Source organism: Cololabis saira, chromosome 1, assembly GCF_033807715.1.
Source record: "Cololabis saira isolate AMF1-May2022 chromosome 1, fColSai1.1, whole genome shotgun sequence".
NCBI lineage: Eukaryota > Metazoa > Chordata > Actinopteri > Beloniformes > Belonidae > Cololabis > Cololabis saira.
Genome location: NC_084587.1, coordinates 2,320,040 through 2,340,974, shown reverse-complemented (window position 1 = coordinate 2,340,974; position 20,935 = coordinate 2,320,040). Strand labels below are relative to the sequence as shown.

Genomic DNA, 20,935 nt, shown 5'->3' with positions numbered 1-20,935 from the left:
GGACATTCATTTTCATTTGATTGAGTGTTGCTGTATCGTTTCATTGACTTGTCCTTTCCAAATAAAGAAACAATTTAAAAAAATAAAAATAAATAAAAAATAAAAGTTTACCGTTAGCATAGCAACTTAAAACGTACTGTATGCCAATAACGCGTTTTTCTTAATTTGGTCCCATGTGACATGGTAGTCACTGAAATCTAATGCTTAAGTGTCTGCTCAGTTGATTTTGACTCAATATTAAAATGTAGTGTTAAATAAAGGGAATTGTACAACACAGACTTCACTTATCTAGTGTGAATCAGCTGAAGGAAATACAGATGTCATGGTGTCATTTTATTTTATTTTTTTTCATTTTTTTTATGGTGTCATTTTAGAATTATTGCAGGTCCAGACGTAATTTAAATCCAGCACGAATAGTACATACGGTGATAAAAACCACATGAAAAACACACTACTGTATGACATTTTTTCTAATATTCTGACACTGATGTCTTGTTGTGTTTGCAGTGAGCAGGAAACTGAAATCCAGCAGGGAAACAAAGAACTTTTTTATTTAAATGATGGAACAATGGAACATAAACTGGTGAAAAATAGAATTTAAGATAAACACATTTTTGAGTTGAAACTGAAAACAAAACTCCTGATTTCTTTTTTCCTTAGAACATAACATAGCATGTCTAAATTGATGAGATGAGATGAGATGAGATATACTTTATTGTCCCCGAGAGGAAATTTGTTTTGGGCAAAGGTGCCAAAGTGCATACAGCGTCTTTTTAAAACATGAGACAAACAATCAACAACAGCATTTCGGCAGTTCACAGTTCATCATTGTAAAAATTCAAGTACTATCAAAAGATCAACAATAAAAACCCCAGTTATAAATCATCATACAAGAGTACTATCAAAAGATCAACAATCAAACTAACTTAACTGAGCTCTCCGAGTAAAAGCTGCCCCACACTGATCAGACAATTTTTTATCCGGTGTGAATACGCTGATGACGCCTTAGATTACCTTGTTGGGTAAAAGCTGCCCCACACTGATCACATCTGTAAGGCTTATCCCCAGTGTGACTAAGCTGATGACGCTTTAGATTACCTTGTTCGGTAAAAGCTGCTCCACACTGATCACATCTGTAAGGCTTATCCCCAGTGTGAATACGCTGATGACGCCTTAGATTACCTTGTTCGGTAAAAGCTGCCCCACACTGATCACATCTGTAAGGCTTATCTCCAGTGTGAATACGCTGATGACTCCTTAGATGATCTTGTTGGGTAAAAGCTGCCCCACACTGATCACATCTGTAAGGCTTATCCCCAGTGTGAATACGCTGATGACTCCTTAGATGATCTAGTTGGGTAAAAGCTGCCCCACACTGATCACATTTGTACGGCTTATCCCCAGTGTGAATACGCTGATGACTCCTTAGATTACCTTGTTGGGTAAAAGCTGCCCCACACTGATCACATCTGTAAGGCTTATCCCCAGTGTGAATACGCTGATGACTCCTTAGATTACCTTGTCGGGTAAAAGCTGCCTCACACTGATCACATTTGTACGGCTTTTCTCCAGTGTGAATACGCTGATGACTCCTTAGACTACCTTTTTGGGTAAAAGCTGACCCACACTGATCACATCTGTACAGCTTCTCTTCAGTATGAATCCTCTTTCGGACCTTCAGACCTGGTGAAGTGGTGAGGACTTTATCCCTCCTATCACAGCAGTAACTCTTGGTTCTCTCTTTGGCTTTATGTTTCTGTAAGGAAAGAGAAAAAGACTTAGAACCTGTTGTTGGCTGACCTGACAAATCCTTTTTCATTTCAAGTCAAGGTCTGTCTGTCATGTTCGCAGTGAAACAATGACGAGTTTTATGTCTGAGTGCTATGTTAAGCATGTTCTGTTATCAATGGCTCTTGACAGCCAGAAATATTCACATAAAACATCTCAATATGTCAAAACAAAAGTGTGAAGGGCTAAAGCTACCCACCCTCAGAACAAAATCATAACTTGTTTATAGGAATCCCTTGATATGACTGATGGTGTGTTTAATGCATTCTGTACAAACTCAAATTGTCATCAGTCAGCACTTCTTCTGCCCTGACCTTGAGTGTGTGGTACACAGTGTAGACAGCGAGCTAAACACACTCCAATAAAGACCCTGACGCAATAAGTATAATTTAGGTATCTATAGTTGAAATACTTTCGTGAAACTGCAACAGAAACAGCAACACAGAAACAACAATACAAGTCAGCCACAGTAGTTACATTAGATAGATTAACACCAATTGTAGTATGACCATCTTTACATCCATCCATCCATCCATTATCTATATCCGTTATATCCTTTGCAGGGTTACGGGGGTGTGCTGGAGCCTATCCCAGCTAATTTTCAGTCGAGAAGCAGGGGTACACCCTGGACAGGTTGCCAGTCCATCGCAGGGCCACATACATACAAACAACCAGATACACTCACACCTACGGGCAATTTAGAATCACCAATTAACCTACTATGCATGTTTTTGGACTGTGGGACGAAGCCGGAGTACCCGGAGGGAACCCACGCAAGCACGAGGAGAACATGCAAACTGCACACAGAAAGACCCCTGCCTGGCCAGGGAGTCGAAACTGGGAACCTTCTTGCTGTGAGGCAACAGTGCTTTTTTTTTTTTTTTTTTGTCTTACCTTGTCTGCACACATATTAATGGTTGATACCCTGCCGGTAAAAAACTAAGGCATATATATGTGCAATATTACTATATTTAATATATATACGCATACATACACATACAAACCCAGTGAGTTTTTTTTTTTTTTTGAGGGGGGAGGGGGGTGGGGTGACATCCACTGCAAATCCAGGAAGCAAGAACACACGGAGGCACACGTCAAGCTCTGGAAATCTGCAACAAAAACCATAAACGAAACACAAAACCGACACGGAGCCGGCCAAAACACGAGCAGCAATCGACCCAAATCTCGAGATCCGATCCCAGTCTGAGCTAAGCTACCGCTACCACTAACTAACCCCAAAAACTACAGAGCAAGCATGCAGGTGAACAAGCCAGTGTATATGTCTGTGCGTGTGTGTGTGTGTGTGTGTGTGTGTGTGTGTGTGTGTGTGTGTGTGTGTGTGTGTGTGTGTGTGTGTGTGTATATACGTGCGTGTGTATGTACATGTCTTTGTGGCTACGTGTGTGTTTGTGTGTGTATGTATATGTTTGTGTGGCTGTGTATGTGTGTGTGTGGCTATGTGTGTGTATATGTATATGTGGCTGTGTGTGTGTGCGTGTATATGTATGTGTGGCTAAGTGTGTGTGTGTGTGTGTGTGTGTGTGTGTGTGTATGTATATGTGTGGCTAAGTGTGTGTGTGTGTGTGTGTGTATGTATGTATATGTGTGGCTATGTGTGTGTATGTGTACATGTATGAATATATATATATATATATATATATATATATATATATATATGTGTGTATGTGTGCGTGAGTGTGTGTACATGTCTATGTGGCTATGTGTATGTATGTATGTATGTATGTATGTGTGTGTGTAAGTAACAGTGTTAACCACCAAGCCCCCGTGCTGCCCCACCATCTTTACAAGATCACCTTAATATGGACATTCTGACCATGCCATATCCATTTGACAACAATGTGCTACCTCATCATAAGTGACACCATGTAGTGACAATCAAACATACTAATCGAAATGATCACTGTAGTGTATAGAAAAACATCCAACTCTTCCCCTGAGGGCAGAATAGTCTTTATTACAGTCTGGGGTTAAAAATGGAATTTAAAGCCCTGGATAGGTCAGTGGGTTAAGCAGGCCCCATTTACAAAACTATTGCCCTCATGCAGAGAGCGCAGGTTTGAATCCTGGGGCCTCATGTACAAAGAGTGCATGGATGTCAATGTGAATCCGTGCGTGGAATTCTTGCGTAGGCAAAAAAAAAAAAAAAAAAAAAAAAAAAAATTCAGATTCTCTTAATCAACGTGGATTTGAGCGCACATGTGAGAACACTCCGCCCTGTCTCCTCCCTCAATACATATATTTGAATATGATAATGAGGATAATTATCCATTAAAAACCACTCATCTGTTATGCTCCTGCCTTTAGCTGTATGTTCAGATCATGTGGTTGATTGTGAGATCGTTGCAGCTCCACTCGTGTGTAACTTATCTGGTGATGTGGGGACTGTCGTGTCCTTCACGTGTGGTCATGAACTTATTGTCTGGACTTCACTGCATCACCAGCGAGTGTCGCCAATGGACAAAACCTCAGAAAAGTGCTTAAGCCAGACATGATTTGTGTGTGAAGGACAGCAACTTTCCATGTTCAAATCACTTTTTCAACATCCGACCGTGAGCCTAGAAAGTGGCGCAGGCACGCTTTTCTGTGCGCTGCACGTTTTGTACATGAGGTCCCTGGCTTGTTGCTCTTTCCTGCGCGTCTTTCCCCCTCTTAATATACCAATTTCCTGTCCACATACTTCAAATAAAGTCCACAAGTGCCAAAAACCCCCCAAACATTTCAGGTACACTATATCAGTGATTCAGGCCGGGGGAGGTCGGTGCCGCTCGGGCTCTGTCGTTACTGCTGAAGGATTGTAGATGTAGATGTGTGGGCTGGACTGGCTCGCAAAAGCATCGGAAAGTGACACGGCTGCAGCGGCCAGAGAGCTGCGGGCTCTGCCCGTCTCAGCTGATCAGGCTCGGATGAAATACGACACGCGCAGTCCTGACAACTTATTAATGTAAATAAAACTTAGTAAGTTACTTAGTAAGTAATTAGCTTGACTCTTACAGAGATGAGAAGCGTAACAGGTGGAAAGGGAAGTTCAACCCAGAATGGACAGATTCATCCTGGTTCAGTCTTCACACTGCGACAAAACCAGTTTTTCATCAAACATATCCACTCAAGTCTGAGTGGATATGTCACAGAAAATAAGCTGAACATCTTAAAACATGTTTGGGTCCACGTACAGCTGTGAAGCAGCTTTCTCCACAATGAACATAATTAAAGGAGCTGTATGTAAGAGCAATAATAAAACGAATCATAAAATGACCCCGATATGTCAACAGACATTTAAAAATCATGTTCATTTCAAATACTTATGTCACTGACAACAGCACTCAAGCCAGGATATTCCAGTTTAAAAAGAGGAGTTGCAGCCCTCAACTGATGTTTATGTTGTCATTTTTTGTTTTGGCCTGAAGCTCCACCCTCCACCTATCTCCCAATCACCAAGTCAGTATTGTTTCTGAAGCTCCACCCTCCACCTATCTCCCAATCACCAAGTCAGTATTGTTTCGGCATCCAGGTTGCCAGCTCGGCTCTAATTATCGCAGCCATGGCAGCCTACGTTCCTGCTGCATTCTGCAGCCTACCTGGCAACCTCTGGTCGGGGGGAGGAGGGGAAGGGTACACGCTGCTCAACAATATTTTGAAAGTGACTGCAGTACCAGTTTTGGCCATTTCTTACAGACGGCTCCTTTAAACCTAAATATCGTGCCAGGTTCACCAATGAGCACCTTCACATGTGCATGAGAACCTGACACCATCGAGCCCAGATTTAAAGTCCTGGCAGGAGAAATTAGAGCTTAGTTCTCTCACTGAACGACAGAAATTTGCAATTGCCCCTCTGGGATAAATAAAGTTTTCTGAATCTGAAGAAAGTGGGGGCATAAGATTAAGGGGAAGAAAGAAAAACTGCAAAACTGTTCAATTGTTAAGATGTGTTTATATTCATTTATTATAAAAAATGTGTTAAGACAATTAACAAAGAAAAAAGGGGAAATTCAAACTGCTGGTAAAGAAATAAAATAAGATAGCATTTGAAAAATAAAATAAAATCTATTTTATTTTTAAGAGAAAAAAAATATGTGTAATTGAAGTTACACATGTTAATGGGCAAATATGTACTTTTTTAATATAACAGTCAGATGCAGATGTTGATACAACTATGAGGCTACTTGAATGAACATACATACATACATACATACATAGGACCTTCGCTTGAGTAAATTTTCTCTAAATGGACCTCTTGAAGTTGAATACCCCTGCTATACAGTGTTAATATACGAAAAAATTGGGCCCCAAGGTCAGAAAGGTTAAGAACCCCTGCACTATATGACAACTGTGATGTCCGCAATAAAATAAAACGTTATGAGAAATATAAGTTGAGTTGATCTACAGTTTAACTGTGGAAATGGAAATTATGCAAACATAAACTAATGGGTTTCTAAAGCTTACACAAAATAATTTATTCAATTCTGCTGTCAATCTTGTGGCACCATCATGAGCGAAGTCAGCAAGAACACAATAGATCTCAATGGATTAGATTTGCATCCCAGAAAATCTGGGAACATGTTGAATAGTGGAGCTGCCATGTGTGGCATTCCACCATTGGTTGATACCAACGAGAAAAGTGCCACGAAGGGAACATACTTCTACCGACACCAACAACCACCATTTCAAACCGTACAACAATAATTGTGAAACCATGTGTGGCAGGGTGCAGGATTGGGGCATGGTCTGCAGGGGAGAGAGGGAGTGTGGGGGAGTGGCGCACAGGTGACGCAGCTGGAACAGCTGATGGTGCACAGGTGTGTCTAATCACTCTGTGTGTATTTCAGTAGTGTGCAGGCCCTGGAGACAGGAGAGGAAGGACGCAGAGCGGAGCTCTGCTGCGAGGACAGAGCTGAGTCCTACTGCACGTCTGTGTGATTTAAATAAATAAGAATTTCTCCTCGAAACCCTGTGTCTGCTGTCCTGTCTGGTTACCCCGTAGCAGCGAGCTTTGCTACACCATGCCAACAAGCATGTGACACAAGGGAACGTACTTACTAACTTACTAACCCCAACCCACTGGAAAGATGTGGGGATTAAGGGTGTAATTTTTGTAGAGCAAATGTTCAGATTTTGGCTGTTGTTTGTATTGTTGTTTCAATCTCTGTGAGCTGGTCAGGTTGAAAATCCATTTTTACAGAGATGGACAATTTTTTAGCACATATGTTCAATATATGAAATAAATTGCAGATGCATTCGAAAGCAAAAGAAAGTTTGGGAACCACTGCAGCACCACAAGGACACGGCCTGAAAACTGGGCTGTCTTAAGTGTTGCATCCTTTGTTCAGGGCTTGTGGACTAACTCAGTGAACCCAGCACAGATATTTTGTACCTTTTCAACTTTCATTTATTGAGGTGAGGTTTATTTGGTTTTGTCTGATTTGAAGCCCGACGGACATGCCTTCCACTGAGGAAGCAGAGGGTGAGGACTCGGGGACGTGCTCATCCATCACCCAAGCCGAGGTCACTGAGGTAGTTCGTAAGCTCCTCAGCGGCACCATGTGGATAAGATTCACCCTGAGTATCTCAAGTCTCTGGATGTCGTAGGGGTGTCTTGGTTGACACGCCTCTGCGACATTGCATGGAGGAAGGGGACAGTACCACTGGAGTGGTAAACCGGGGTGGTGGTCCCTCTTTTAAAAAAGGGGGACCGGAGAGTGTGCTCCAACTATAGGGGGATCACACTTCTCAGCCTCCCCGGGAAAGTCTACGCTGGGGTACTAATACGGCTGATAGTTGAACCTCGGATTCAGGAGGGAAATTTGCGGTTTTTGTCCCGGTCGTGGAACACTGGACCAGCTCTATACCCTCCGCAGGGTGCTCGAGGGTTCATGGGAATTTGCCCAACCAGTCTACATGTGCTTTGTGGATCTGGAGAAGGCATTTGACCGTGTCCCTCGTGCCATCCTGTGGGGGGTGCTCGGTGAGTATGGAGTCCGGGGCCCTCTATTAAGGGCTGTCCGGTCTCTGTATGATCGGAGCAGGAGTCTGGTTCGCATTGCCGGCAGTAAGTCAGACTTGTTCCCAGTGCATGTTGGACTCCGGCAGGGCTGCCCTTTGTCACCGGTCCTGTTCATACTTTTTATGGACAGGATTTCTAGGCGCAGCCAGGGGCCGGAGGGGATCCGGTTTGGGAACCACAGGACTTCTGCTTTTTGCGGATGATGTTGTCCTGTTGGCTTCATCGGACCGGGACCTTCAGCATGTGCTGGGGCGGTTTGAGGCGGAGTGCGATGCGGCAGGGATGAGAATCAGCACCTCCAAAACCGAGGCCATGGTTCTCCACCGGGAAAGGGTGGCGTGCCTTCTCCGGGTGGGTGGAGAAGTCCTGCATCAGGTGGAGGAGTTCAAGTATCTCGGGATCTTGTTCACGAGTGAGGGAACAATGGAGCGTGAGATTGACAGACGGATCGGTGCAGCGTCCGATGTACTGGACCGTCGAGGTGAAGAAGGAGCTGAGTTGAAAGGCGAAGCTCTCGATTTACCGGTCAATCTACGCACCTAACCTCACCTATGGTCATGAACTTTGGGTAGTGACCGAAAAGACAAGATCGCGGATACAAGCGGCCGAGATGAGTTTCCTCCGTATGGAGCCAAATCAAGGCCAAAAGTTTTGCTAATTTGAAAATAAAATTTGAACCTGAAAATTATTTTTTTCAGTATCAGATCTTTTTTTCAGTTTCAAATCTTTTTATTTCAGTTTCAAATCTTTTTTTCAGTTTCACGTATTTTTTTTTCAGTTTCACGTATTTTTTTTTCAGTTTCACGTATTTTTTTTTCAGTTTCAATTTTTTTTTTCAGGTTCAGACTTTTGGCCCCGATCTGGCGTGGGGGGCGTGGCATCAACTGAGAAGGGCGTGGCATCATGAGTGACTGCAGAACAGAGAAGGCGGGGGACGTTCCTCAGTCATGTTGCCTTCAGGAAACGTAGGTTGCAGAAGTTATCAGTAGAAGTATGATTCAACACTATACACCATATTCACGTGATTGGCAGTGGAAAAAACGGATACTAGTGACACATTTCTGTTTAAAAAGCTGTTTTAGACCGTACTTTGTAGTATGTGGAAGTGGGAAATGTCAAACTTTAAAGTGTGGCTGTTGAACTGTACAGTCTGGCATAGTTTATTGCTTTTATACTGCGATTGGTGCCAAGTACGGTCTAAAACAGCTTTTCAAACAGAAACGTGTCACTAATATCAGTTTTTTCCACTGCCATCACGTGAATATGGTGTATATACAGTGTTGAATCATACTTCTACTGATAACTTTTGCAACCTACGTCTCCTGAAGGCAACATGACTGAGGAATGTCCCCCGCCTTCTCTGTTCTGCTGTCACTCATGATGCCACGCCCCTCTCAGTTGATGCCACGCCCCCCACGCCAGATCGGGGCCAAAAGTCTGAACCTGAAAAAAAAATTTGAAACTGAAAAAAAAGAAGTGAAACTGAAAAAAAAATACGTGAAACTGAAAAAAAAAGATTTGAAACTGAAAAAAAGATTTGAAACTGAAATAAAAAGATTTGAAACTGAAAAAAAGATCTGATACTGAAAAAAATAAAATTTAAACTGTAAAAAAGAATTTTCAGGTTCAAATTTTATTCTCAAATTAGCAAAACTTTTGGCCTTGATTTGGCTCCATACCTCCGCAGGGCAGCTGGATGCTCCCTTAGCGATGAGTTTCCTCCGCAGGGTGGCTGGACGATCCCTTAGAGATAGGGTCAGGAGTTTGGTCACCCGGGAGGAGCTCGGAGTCCAGCCGCTGCTCCTTCACATTGAGAGGAATCAGCTGAGGTGGCTTGGGCATCTGTACCGGATCCTCCTGGACGCCTCCCTAGGGAGGTGTTCCTGGCATGTCCCTCCTCCCTAGGGAGGTGTTCCTGGCATGTCCCTCCTCCCTAGGGAGGTGTTCCTGGCATGTCCCTCCTCCCTAGGGAGGTGTTCCTGGCATGTCCCTCCGGGAGGAGACCCCGGAGAAGACCCAGGACATGCTGGAGAGACTATGTCTCTCGGCTGGCCTGGGAACCCCTCGGACTCCCCTTGGAAGAGCTGGAGGAAGAGATGGAGGAAGTGTCTGGGGTGAAGGAAGTCTGGGCATCTCTGTTGAGACTGCTGCCCCCGCGACCCGGGAACGGATTAGCGATGGACGATGGATGGATGGATGATTTGAAGCCAATTTAAGGCGTTTCATGTTCATTTAAAATGATATGTTCATTGTTACTACTACTGATGAGCCGAAATTATTATTATTGTTCATTCCTTGACCGTTAAAAGTATTGTGTTGCATTCAATACATTAACATAAGAATAAAGTTATTAATCTTCAAATGGAAATGTTTATTCAGAGGTTGTCATTACATGAATAAAAATACTTTTGAATCCCATTCACTAATGCCCTGCCTACAGTCTACATGTTGAGAGCATTCTTAGGACTGGTTATGTTATCAACATGTCAGGAGGCAGCACCAGACACATGGTGGTGATGCTGCTATGAGGTGTTGGACGGGTGAGTATGAGTAAGGACAGTATCCCCACTAAAGAAATGTGACTACACCTCTGGCTACAACGATTCCTCCAGTAACTCGATAACAAAAAAAGATTGAGAAATTTTCTCTGCCTCGAATAATTGAAGGATAAATGTAAACATCTGTTCGGTCAATCCATGCTACCCGTCAAGAACTGCTACTTTGTGGTTCTGCACACAGTTGATTTTCAAAGTTTGATTGCCACGTTCATAATTTCTTACATCCCTTCAGTCCACGCTTGTGTTAACGGTGACATCCTCAAAGTGAGCATTATTGGATAGGATGTTACTGGACTATCAAATTATGCTACCCCTGAAATATTGATTTAAATGGATAATGTGGGATGTTGAGTATTTGATCCTTCAAAATACACTACCCAGGACATGAATTGCATTACACTTTGTGAACATTACGGGCCAGTTGTTTAAAAACTTTTATCTGGATCAAAGTGATCCGGATTTGGAACTCCCATTTTATGCTATCCAGGATCAGGTAATCCGTCTTAGTTTCATGCAGGTTTTTCAAAGCAATATTGGATTGGATCACCCTGATCCAGATACAGTTTTTTTTTTTTTTTGAAGCTCCTGAAGAACGCGGACGACACCACCGTCATCGGCCTGATCCGGGAGGGTGACGAGTCCGCGTACAGACGGGAGGTGGAACAGCTGGTCCATTGGTGCAGTCGGAACCACCTGGAACTGAACCCGCTCAAGACTGTGGAGATGACAGTGGACTTCCGTCAGGAAGAAGGCGCAGCAGAGGTTAAACTTCCTGCGGCAGCTCAGGAAGTTTAACCTGCCACAGCAGCTGCTGATCACCTTTTACACAGCAATAATCCAGTCTGTTCTCTGCTCCTCCATCACTGTCTGGTTCGGATCAGCCACCAAACTGGACAGGCACAGACTGCAACGGACTATCAGGACTGCAGAGAGGATAGTTGGGACTAACCTCCCATCTATCGACGACCTGTACCGGTCCAGGACCAGGAAACGGGCAGGTCAAATCTCTGCTGACCCCTCACACCCGGAACACAGTCTGTTCCAACTCCTCCCCTCTGGACGGCGCTCCAGAGCTCTGTGCGCCAGAACCTCCAGACACAAAGACAGTTTCTTCCAGCAAGCGGTTGCTCTGATGAACTCTCACAAATAACAGTCTCAGAGTAACCAAACACGTGCAAAAAAATAAATAAATCATCTAGCACCCTCTTTAATAATCATGTATGCCTCACCCTGCTGCACCTCTCACTTTGTACTCACTACCTCAAACTGCTGCACCTTTAAAATGTTTATACTGTATATAGAAATACCACATTTGTTTATTGTTTATTTCTTAATACCAAAGAGCGAAATTACCGGAGTCAAATTCCTTGTTGGACAATGTTCGAAGCTGGCCAATAAAGCTGATTCTGATTCAAGATTACCAAATCCGGATTACCAGTGCTCTAAATGGGACAACATATCACAATGTGGCCTACCAGCTATGTAAAGAACAACAGGTAGAGGAGCCAACATGGGGTCACTTTAAGTGTATTGTCTTGCACAACATCGCTACCAGGCGCAATGTCCCTCTCTGTGATGACGTTTCTGATGCACCTGAGCCTGTTGAAGAACCAGACCAACCTCTGAGCTGTTGAAGAACCAGACCAACACCTGAGCCTGTTGGAGAACCAGACCAACACCTGAGCTGTTGGAGAACCAGACCAACACCTGAGCTGTTGAAGAACCAGACCAACACCTGAGCCTGTTGAAGAACCAGACCAACACCTGAGCTGTTGAAGAACCAGACCAACACCTGAGTCTGTTGAAGAACCAGACCAACACCTGAGCTGGTGAAGAACCAGACCAACACCTGAGCTGGTGAAGAACCAGACCAACCTCTGAGCTGTTGAAGAACCAGACCAACACCTGAGCTGGTGAAGAACCAGACCAACACCTGAGCTGGTGAAGAACCAGACCAACACCTGAGCTGGTGAAGAACCAGACCAACACCTGAGCTGTTGAAGAACCAGACCAACACCTGAGCTGTTGAAGAACCAGACCAACACCTGAGCTGGTGAAGAACCAGACCAACACCTGAGCTGGTGAAGAACCAGACCAACACCTGAGCTGGTGAAGAACCAGACCAACACCTGAGCTGGTGAAGAACCAGACCAACCTCTGAGCTGTTGAAGAACCAGACCAACACCTGAGCTGGTGAAGAACCAGACCAACACCTGAGCCTGTTGGAGAACCAGACCAACCTCTGAGCTGGTGAAGAACCAGACCAACACCTGAGCTGGTGAAGAACCAGACCAACACCTGAGCTGTTGAAGAACCAGACCAACCTCTGAGCTGGTGAAGAACCAGACCAACACCTGAGCTGGTGAAGAACCAGACCAACACCTGAGCTGGTGAAGAACCAGACCAACCTCTGGGCCTGTTGAAGAACCAGACCAACCTCTGAGCTGTTGAAGAACCAGACCAACACCTGAGCTGTTGAAGAACCAGACCAACACCTGAGCTGGTGAAGAACCAGACCAACACCTGAGCTGGTGAAGAACCAGACCAACACCTGAGCTGTTGAAGAACCAGACCAACACCTGAGCTGGTGAAGAACCAGACCAACACCTGAGCTGTTGAAGAACCAGACCAACACCTGAGCTGGTGAAGAACCAGACCAACACCTGAGCTGGTGAAGAACCAGACCAACACCTGAGCTGGTGAAGAACCAGACCAACACCTGAGCTGGTGAAGAACCAGACCAACCTCTGAGCTGTTGAAGAACCAGACCAACACCTGAGCCTGTTGAAGAACCAGACCAACACCTGAGCCTGTTGGAGAACCAGACCAACCTCTGAGCTGGTGAAGAACCAGACCAACCTCTGAGCTGGTGAAGAACCAGACCAACCTCTGAGCTGGTGAAGAACCAGACCAACACCTGAGCTGTTGAAGAACCAGACCAACACCTGAGCTGTTGGAGAACCAGACCAACACCTGAGCCTGTTGGAGAACCAGACCAACCTCTGAGCTGGTGAAGAACCAGACCAACACCTGAGCTGTTGAAGAACCAGACCAACACCTGAGCTGGTGAAGAACCAGACCAACACCTGAGCTGTTGAAGAACCAGACCAACACCTGAGCTGGTGAAGAACCAGACCAACACCTGAGCTGGTGAAGAACCAGACCAACACCTGAGCTGGTGAAGAACCAGACCAACACCTGAGCTGGTGAAGAACCAGACCAACACCTGAGCTGGTGAAGAACCAGACCAACACCTGAGCTGTTGAAGAACCAGACCAACACCTGAGCTGGTGAAGAACCAGACCAACACCTGAGCTGTTGAAGAACCAGACCAACACCTGAGCTGGTGAAGAACCAGACCAACACCTGAGCTGGTGAAGAACCAGACCAACACCTGAGCTGGTGAAGAACCAGACCAACACCTGAGCTGGTGAAGAACCAGACCAACACCTGAGCTGGTGAAGAACCAGACCAACCTCTGAGCTGTTGAAGAACCAGACCAACACCTGAGCCTGTTGAAGAACCAGACCAACACCTGAGCCTGTTGGAGAACCAGACCAACCTCTGAGCTGGTGAAGAACCAGACCAACCTCTGAGCTGGTGAAGAACCAGACCAACCTCTGAGCTGGTGAAGAACCAGACCAACACCTGAGCTGTTGAAGAACCAGACCAACCTCTGAGCTGGTGAAGAACCAGACCAACACCTGAGCCTGTTGAAGAACCAGACCAACACCTGAGCTGTTGGAGAACCAGACCAACCTCTGAGCTGGTGAAGAACCAGACCAACACCTGAGCTGGTGAAGAACCAGACCAACACCTGAGCTGGTGAAGAACCAGACCAACACCTGAGCTGGTGAAGAACCAGACCAACACCTGAGCTGGTGAAGAACCAGACCAACACCTGAGCTGTTGAAGAACCAGACCAACACCTGAGCCTGTTGGAGAACCAGACCAACCTCTGAGCTGGTGAAGAACCAGACCAACACCTGAGCTGGTGAAGAACCAGACCAACACCTGAGCTGGTGAAGAACCAGACCAACACCTGAGCTGTTGAAGAACCAGACCAACACCTGAGCTGTTGAAGAACCAGACCAACACCTGAGCCTGTTGGAGAACCAGACCAACCTCTGAGCTGGTGAAGAACCAGACCAACACCTGAGCTGGTGAAGAACCAGACCAACACCTGAGCTGGTGAAGAACCAGACCAACACCTGAGCTGGTGAAGAACCAGACCAACACCTGAGCTGTTGGAGAACCAGACCAACACCTGAGCCTGTTGGAGAACCAGACCAACCTCTGAGCTGTTGAAGAACCAGACCAACACCTGAGCCTGTTGGAGAACCAGACCAACCTCTGAGCTGTTGGAGAACCAGACCAACACCTGAGCTGGTGAAGAACCAGACCAACCTCTGAGCTGGTGAAGAACCAGACCAACACCTGAGCTGGTGAAGAACCAGACCAACACCTGAGCTGGTGAAGAACCAGACCAACCTCTGAGCTGGTGAAGAACCAGACCAACCTCTGAGCTGGTGAAGAACCAGACCAACCTCTGAGCTGGTGAAGAACCAGACCAACACCTGAGCTGTTGAAGAACCAGACCAACACCTGAGCTGTTGAAGAACCAGACCAACACCTGAGCTGGTGAAGAACCAGACCAACACCTGAGTCTGTTGAAGAACCAGACCAACACCTGAGTCTGGTGAAGAACCAGACCAACACCTGAGCTGGTGAAGAACCAGACCAACACCTGAGCTGGTGAAGAACCAGACCAACACCTGAGTCTGTTGAAGAACCAGACCAACACCTGAGCCTGTTGAAGAACCAGACCAACACCTGAGCTGGTGAAGAACCAGACCAACCTCTGAGCTGGTGAAGAACCAGACCAACACCTGAGTCTGTTGAAGAACCAGACCAACACCTGAGTCTGGTGAAGAACCAGACCAACACCTGAGCTGGTGAAGAACCAGACCAACACCTGAGCTGGTGAAGAACCAGACCAACACCTGAGCTGTTGAAGAACCAGACCAACCTCTGGCGTTCTGTCAGAATGAGGGACTGACTGGACGTGTAGTAAGGGATGCAATAGTTAGAAATTATTTTTGACAGGTTCATCTCTGATGATTGTTTCTTTGATATTAATATACAGTGATGAATTACAGAAAAATTTAATACATTATTTTTGTTTGTTATTGAAATCTGCTTGGGGGATTATTTCATGGAGACAAGATAATTTTTATTCTATTTTCACTTTACTATACTAAAAGGCTTAATTGGTAGCCTGTTTACTTTATCTACTTTATCACTGTAACGGTTAAACAAGTCAAGTGCAAAATATAAATAAAAGTATTTACACTAAATGATACAAATGTTGTATTATTAGACTAATTTTAAAGTTTTTCGACATTTTCCTCCTGAAATCCACCTTGAAATCCTACCCCCTGTTGGGATCAGGATAATCCTGTTTTTTGGGATCAAAGTTATCCAAATCCTACTGGAAGTTTTGAACAACACAAACTGAAGGTTTGATCCAGATTAAAACTAGGATTGGATTACGTGATCTAATCCGATTTCAGAATCCTTCTTTCCCTTTTACACAACCCATTTTTAAACGTTGATCCAATCCGATAACCAAAATCCAATCAGATTACCTTTGAACGACTGGCCCCAGATGTTGATGCTTGGTGTCCCGGTGGCTCCAGTCGCCTGCTCCGGCGCACCTCCAACCCAGAGGCTTGACGTCCCGGTGGCTCCTAGAGCCGCAAAAGACAGGTGAGCTCTTAAATGTTCATGGACACGCAGCGTTTACTTAACACCCGTCTGCTGAATCCCACTGCAACAGGTCCGCTTCCTTTCTTTCCAACGAAGCAGTTTTCAACCTAAATGTAGCGACTAAATCCAATATTTCGGCGCTACTGGCTGCTGATTGTTTGTTTTGACGTGTTCTCCGCTAAATAAGATCAACGGGATCCTTTGATGGTAAGATGACAAGCCGCTTTTTATTAACAGTCTTTATAAACGTAAAAATGCGTGAGAATACTCGAAAGTCGAAAACTGTTTGCTTCTCCTTTCCACAGCAACACCTGTGTCAAATCATAATCAACTTAAATACCCTGGCATGACTCCGCTGTCAGTGTCAGCCTCAGGTCTCATAAATAGATAAATACAGCCCCCTAGCTGTTTGGAAGAAGAACTTACCAAACAATAAAAATAAAATATGGCTCCTACAATTATGATCGTAAGGGTTTGTGAATGTTTATGGGCAGCGTTAGTGCATCATTACACTCTCCTTTTCTTGTTTGTATTTTAAGAACCGACACCAGAACTTAAGTTGGTGGGACGAAAAACGGCTCTTCGTTCCGCTTTATTGTCAGGCGTATTATATGCTGACGGATTAAGACCAATGTACACGTTTATTGAGTCTTACACATGGTGGATGTCTGCGATCACCTCTCTCATAAGTATAACAATGTGAACAATATAAACTTATATTTAAAACATGAAGCATCACGATCTGATTCCTCTGCTGCAGACTACCTTGTTCTCTATAGTTGATATAACATGAATTACTCCTATGTGGGATCAATAAAGTTCTTATTTTTGACGTCTGAGAAAATTAAATATATTATATTTGGTGCCTAACTGTTTCCCAAGTATATTAGTGCGTGTGTGAATGAATAAATGAGACGTAAAACGTACATTTCTTTGTAAAAAGTCGCTTTATGAAAATAAGTCCAGTTTGTTGTATTAGTTTACAGCGCAGTCTTGCCACATCCAATAAGGCGGCGACGTCAGTAGGCGATGCAATGTGCTGATTGGCTCTCCAGAAACGCTTTGAAACCCGTGCCAAAGATCCTGATTGGCTCTTATTATTGGCACGTCAAAACAGTGCCATAACTCGTAGTTGTAAAAAAAGTTTGTAGCTTTTGTAAAAAAATGTTTGTAGCTTTGTATATCCAATGTTGCACACAGACAAATTAATTACACAGCTACAAAAATGTTCTACATATGCACACAATATTTCTACAAGTACAAATATTTTTTGCACATGAACAAAATATTTCTACAAGTACAAATATGTTTTGCACATGCACAAAACAGTTCTACAAGTACAAAGTTTATTTTACAGATACAAAATATTTATGGCTTTAATTTGAGCCCATAGATAAACCAAATGATTGATGAAACCCAATCTGCATTTATTAAAGGGAGAAATATTCACAATCACACTCGCTTAATCCTAGATATGCCTGATTATAATTCATTGATCTCACATGATAGTTTCATTTTATTTTTAGATTTCTTTAAAGCTTTCGATACATTAGAGCACCCCTTCTTATTTAAAATTTTGGAAACTTTGGGTTTTGGTTCAAACTTTTGCAACGTTATTCAAATGCTTTACAGAAATATTAACAGTAGCATTTCCCTCTGCCGTGGCTATTCAAGAAGGTTCCTGATTAAACGGGGGATTCGTCAGGGATGCCCGATTAGCCCGTTATTATTACTTTTAGCTGCAGGATTAATTGGCTATACACTTGAAAAACTTTCAAATTTGCTGATGATACGGCAGTTTTTTTAAAGAATAAAAATATGGTCTTTAAAGCAATCGACAAAATACATCTTTTCTCAAGAGCATCCGGCCTGACTTTAAACTTAAAGAAATGTAAACTTCTGGCTCTCCATGACAGAGATCTAAACAACATAGCTAATATCCCGGTTAAAAATGAGGTCAAATACCTCGGTTTAGTAATAACAAAAGATTGATCTATTAGAAATGATTTTAATATTACTCCCAGGTTGAAAACTATTCAAAATTATTTTAATCATTGGCTCTCACAATACTTATCTGTATTGGTTCGAATCCTTTTGGCCAAAACAGAAGGGTTTTCAAAACGTATCTACCCTTGCCATTCTCTATACACCTCTCCAAAAGCAATACAATCCTCTAACTCCTTGATATTTAACTTCATATGGAGAAACAAAACCCATTATCTACGTAAATCGCAACCACCGGTAGTCAGAGAATATGAAAATGGTGGTTTAAGAGCCATGGAATTTGAATCGGTTGTTGCAGCTTTTAGAGTGAAATGGTTGAAAGAATGCATCTCTCATCCTCAATCTATATGGTACCATATTCCTAACACACTATTTAATAAAATTGGAGGGATTACTCTGTTGCTTAAATGTGATTTTGAAGTATCTATGCTTCCTGTGAAGTTATCTCCCATTACTCCCATAATTTCTCACCTCACAATTCCATAACATGGAATAACAGGGTTATTACCATTAATAGAAAATGTTTGTTTAAGACTGACTGGAACAAAAATGGTCTCACTTTTGTTCATGATTTACTGAACTCTGATGAATTATTGTTGTCCTTCAAATGTTTTAAAAGGAAATTTAACATATCTACTTCAAGAAAAAGATATGACAAGATCTGCAAGGCAATACCCATTCCTTTACTTCGCTTAATACAGAATAGCATGCAATATTCTTTTGTCTCTCCTTTGTTGCCATCCTTAAAAGTGGGGGCTATAAATGTGTTAGATAAAAAAATGTGACAACAAAACAATCAGCTTGGTTTTTAAGCTGAAAAACTGGGGAGATTTTAACTCTTGCTTATCTGCGATAATATAGAAATCCCCTTAAGAAAACGTTCCTTCTCTTTTTACGTATCGTTACCAATTGCCCCTAAAATTAAGGCAACCCACTTTAAAATAGAATCAGCTATTTATCCTGTTAATGTTTTGTTACACAGAAGGTTTAAATTGGAAGTTGATCCTTCTGAGGCCGAGACCATTGAACATCTTTATTTCAATTGCTCTTTTACAAAGTCCTTTTGGTCTGACATTCATAATTGGTTATCTTTAAAAATTGATATTTTTTCTTACATGATGTTATCCATTTTATGGATAACTTGGATTCTAAATATTCAAACATTATCAACGTGGTGATTATTTGGGGTAAATATCATATTCACACTTGTAAGTGGAGTGGAAATACTCCCTCCTTTACTATTTTTTCACCAACTATTTTAAATCTATGAAAAAGATTGATAATAAAAATAGGGTTGCCATGAAACTGTACTCATCCATAACTCAGTCCTTGCTCTTTTGATTTTATTGTATCTTGCTGTCCTTGTGCTTTTTGTTTGTTTTTGTTTCTTGTGTGAATGTTATCTTCACCATTTTGCTGTAATTATTTCCTAATTTTATACCTTTTTCACCCTGCCTTGATGGACAGAACTCCTCCAGACTGCTGCGTCCGTGCGCGCCGCCACATTCATCATTATATATTATCTATTCAGACGTAGACAGGTTTCAAAGTCTCTTGGGAAGGTCTGGTGTTTGTGTTTTCTGCTGCTCAGTTCAAACTACTGACAATAAAATAAAGTGTTTGGATGATCAGCAGCAACAGAAAGAGCGAGGAGAAGCGGGAACGTGGACCTGAACACTGACCTGCAGACCAGCGGAGGAAGAGTCCGCTTTGGTCCTGCTGCTGGACTCCTGGTCCTGGATCTGATCCCGGTCCATCTCCTGGTCCTGGATCTGATCCCGGTCCATCTCCTGGTCCTGGATCTGATCCCGGTCCATCTCCTCCAAACACGTGGCCACCACTCGTTGCCTGGTGGGAAATGTCGGATTATCGTACAGGAGCAGGGGTTTTCGTGCCAGAAAGTGAGTGCCTGCCAGAATCTGATTTCTGGCCGTGGTAGCGCGCACAGCAGCCCGTTGAGCGATAGCGCTAACCCTCCGTCCGGCTGCCATTCATTGTCTATGAAAACGCGCGTTGAGAGCGGCGGGACCGGCGGGAGCGGCGCGTCAATTTAAAGTTGAAAAATCTGAACTTTATGCAAATGAGCAGCGGCGACGCCGAGGCAGCGTCCAATCACAGACCGGGATTCCTGAAGCGAGAAGCCTCAATGCAGATTGTACTTTCATGTACACACAAACGTACACTCATTCACATGCGTACATGAGCAGAGCTGTGCACTAACAAACTTATTCTATCAGGAATTCATATATTTCATCCAGCAAACTGACATTTTTGCTGATTTGACTGCCGTTTTTACCTGAACTGATCACGTGAAACACGTATCTGATGGGAGAGGAGCTGGATGGTCCCAACGATTTTATTTGCTACATTGATCCAACGAAAAATAATTAAAACCCGTGCTTATTAATCACAAAACACAGTTTAAACATCATGACCAAATCCGCTCTGACCCGGTGTGTCAGTATCAGCGCAGACAGACTGCAGCTTCGCCTGAATTATGGTTCCGCGTTACATCGACGGCGTAGGGTCGCGGTACGGTGTGCGTCGCTGCGTACCCTACGCCATCGGTTCTGCGTTGGTGTGACGTGGAACCATAAATCAGCCTTTACCGGGAGCAAGGGCTCTGGTTGATGTTGATCCAGGACCAAACTTGTTAAGGAGCATCAAACTCACTCGTATCTACGCGGAAATAACGCTAAAATATAAAGAAGGCGTCCCAAAGTGTGATCTATGGTGAAATAGGAAACTGAAGATGTGTAGGCTGTTCCCACTGTTCCCTCCAGTTCTGCAGCAGCTT

General features: G+C 43.7%; 1 protein-coding gene across 1 annotated transcript in view; it reads right to left on the bottom strand.

The window, feature by feature from the left end:
- Positions 1-344: 344 nt before the first annotated feature.
- The window catches only part of LOC133449621 (zinc finger protein 239-like), a 75,968-nt gene continuing 55,377 nt past the window's right edge, over positions 345-20,935 (bottom strand). The window contains exons 3-4 of the mRNA XM_061728782.1: positions 16,014-16,115; positions 345-1,756 (exon numbers count right to left, since the gene is read on the bottom strand). Coding sequence (XP_061584766.1) covers positions 977-1,756; positions 16,014-16,115 — 882 coding nt within the window. The 3' untranslated portion in view covers positions 345-976. The remainder of the gene's footprint in view (positions 1,757-16,013; positions 16,116-20,935) is intronic.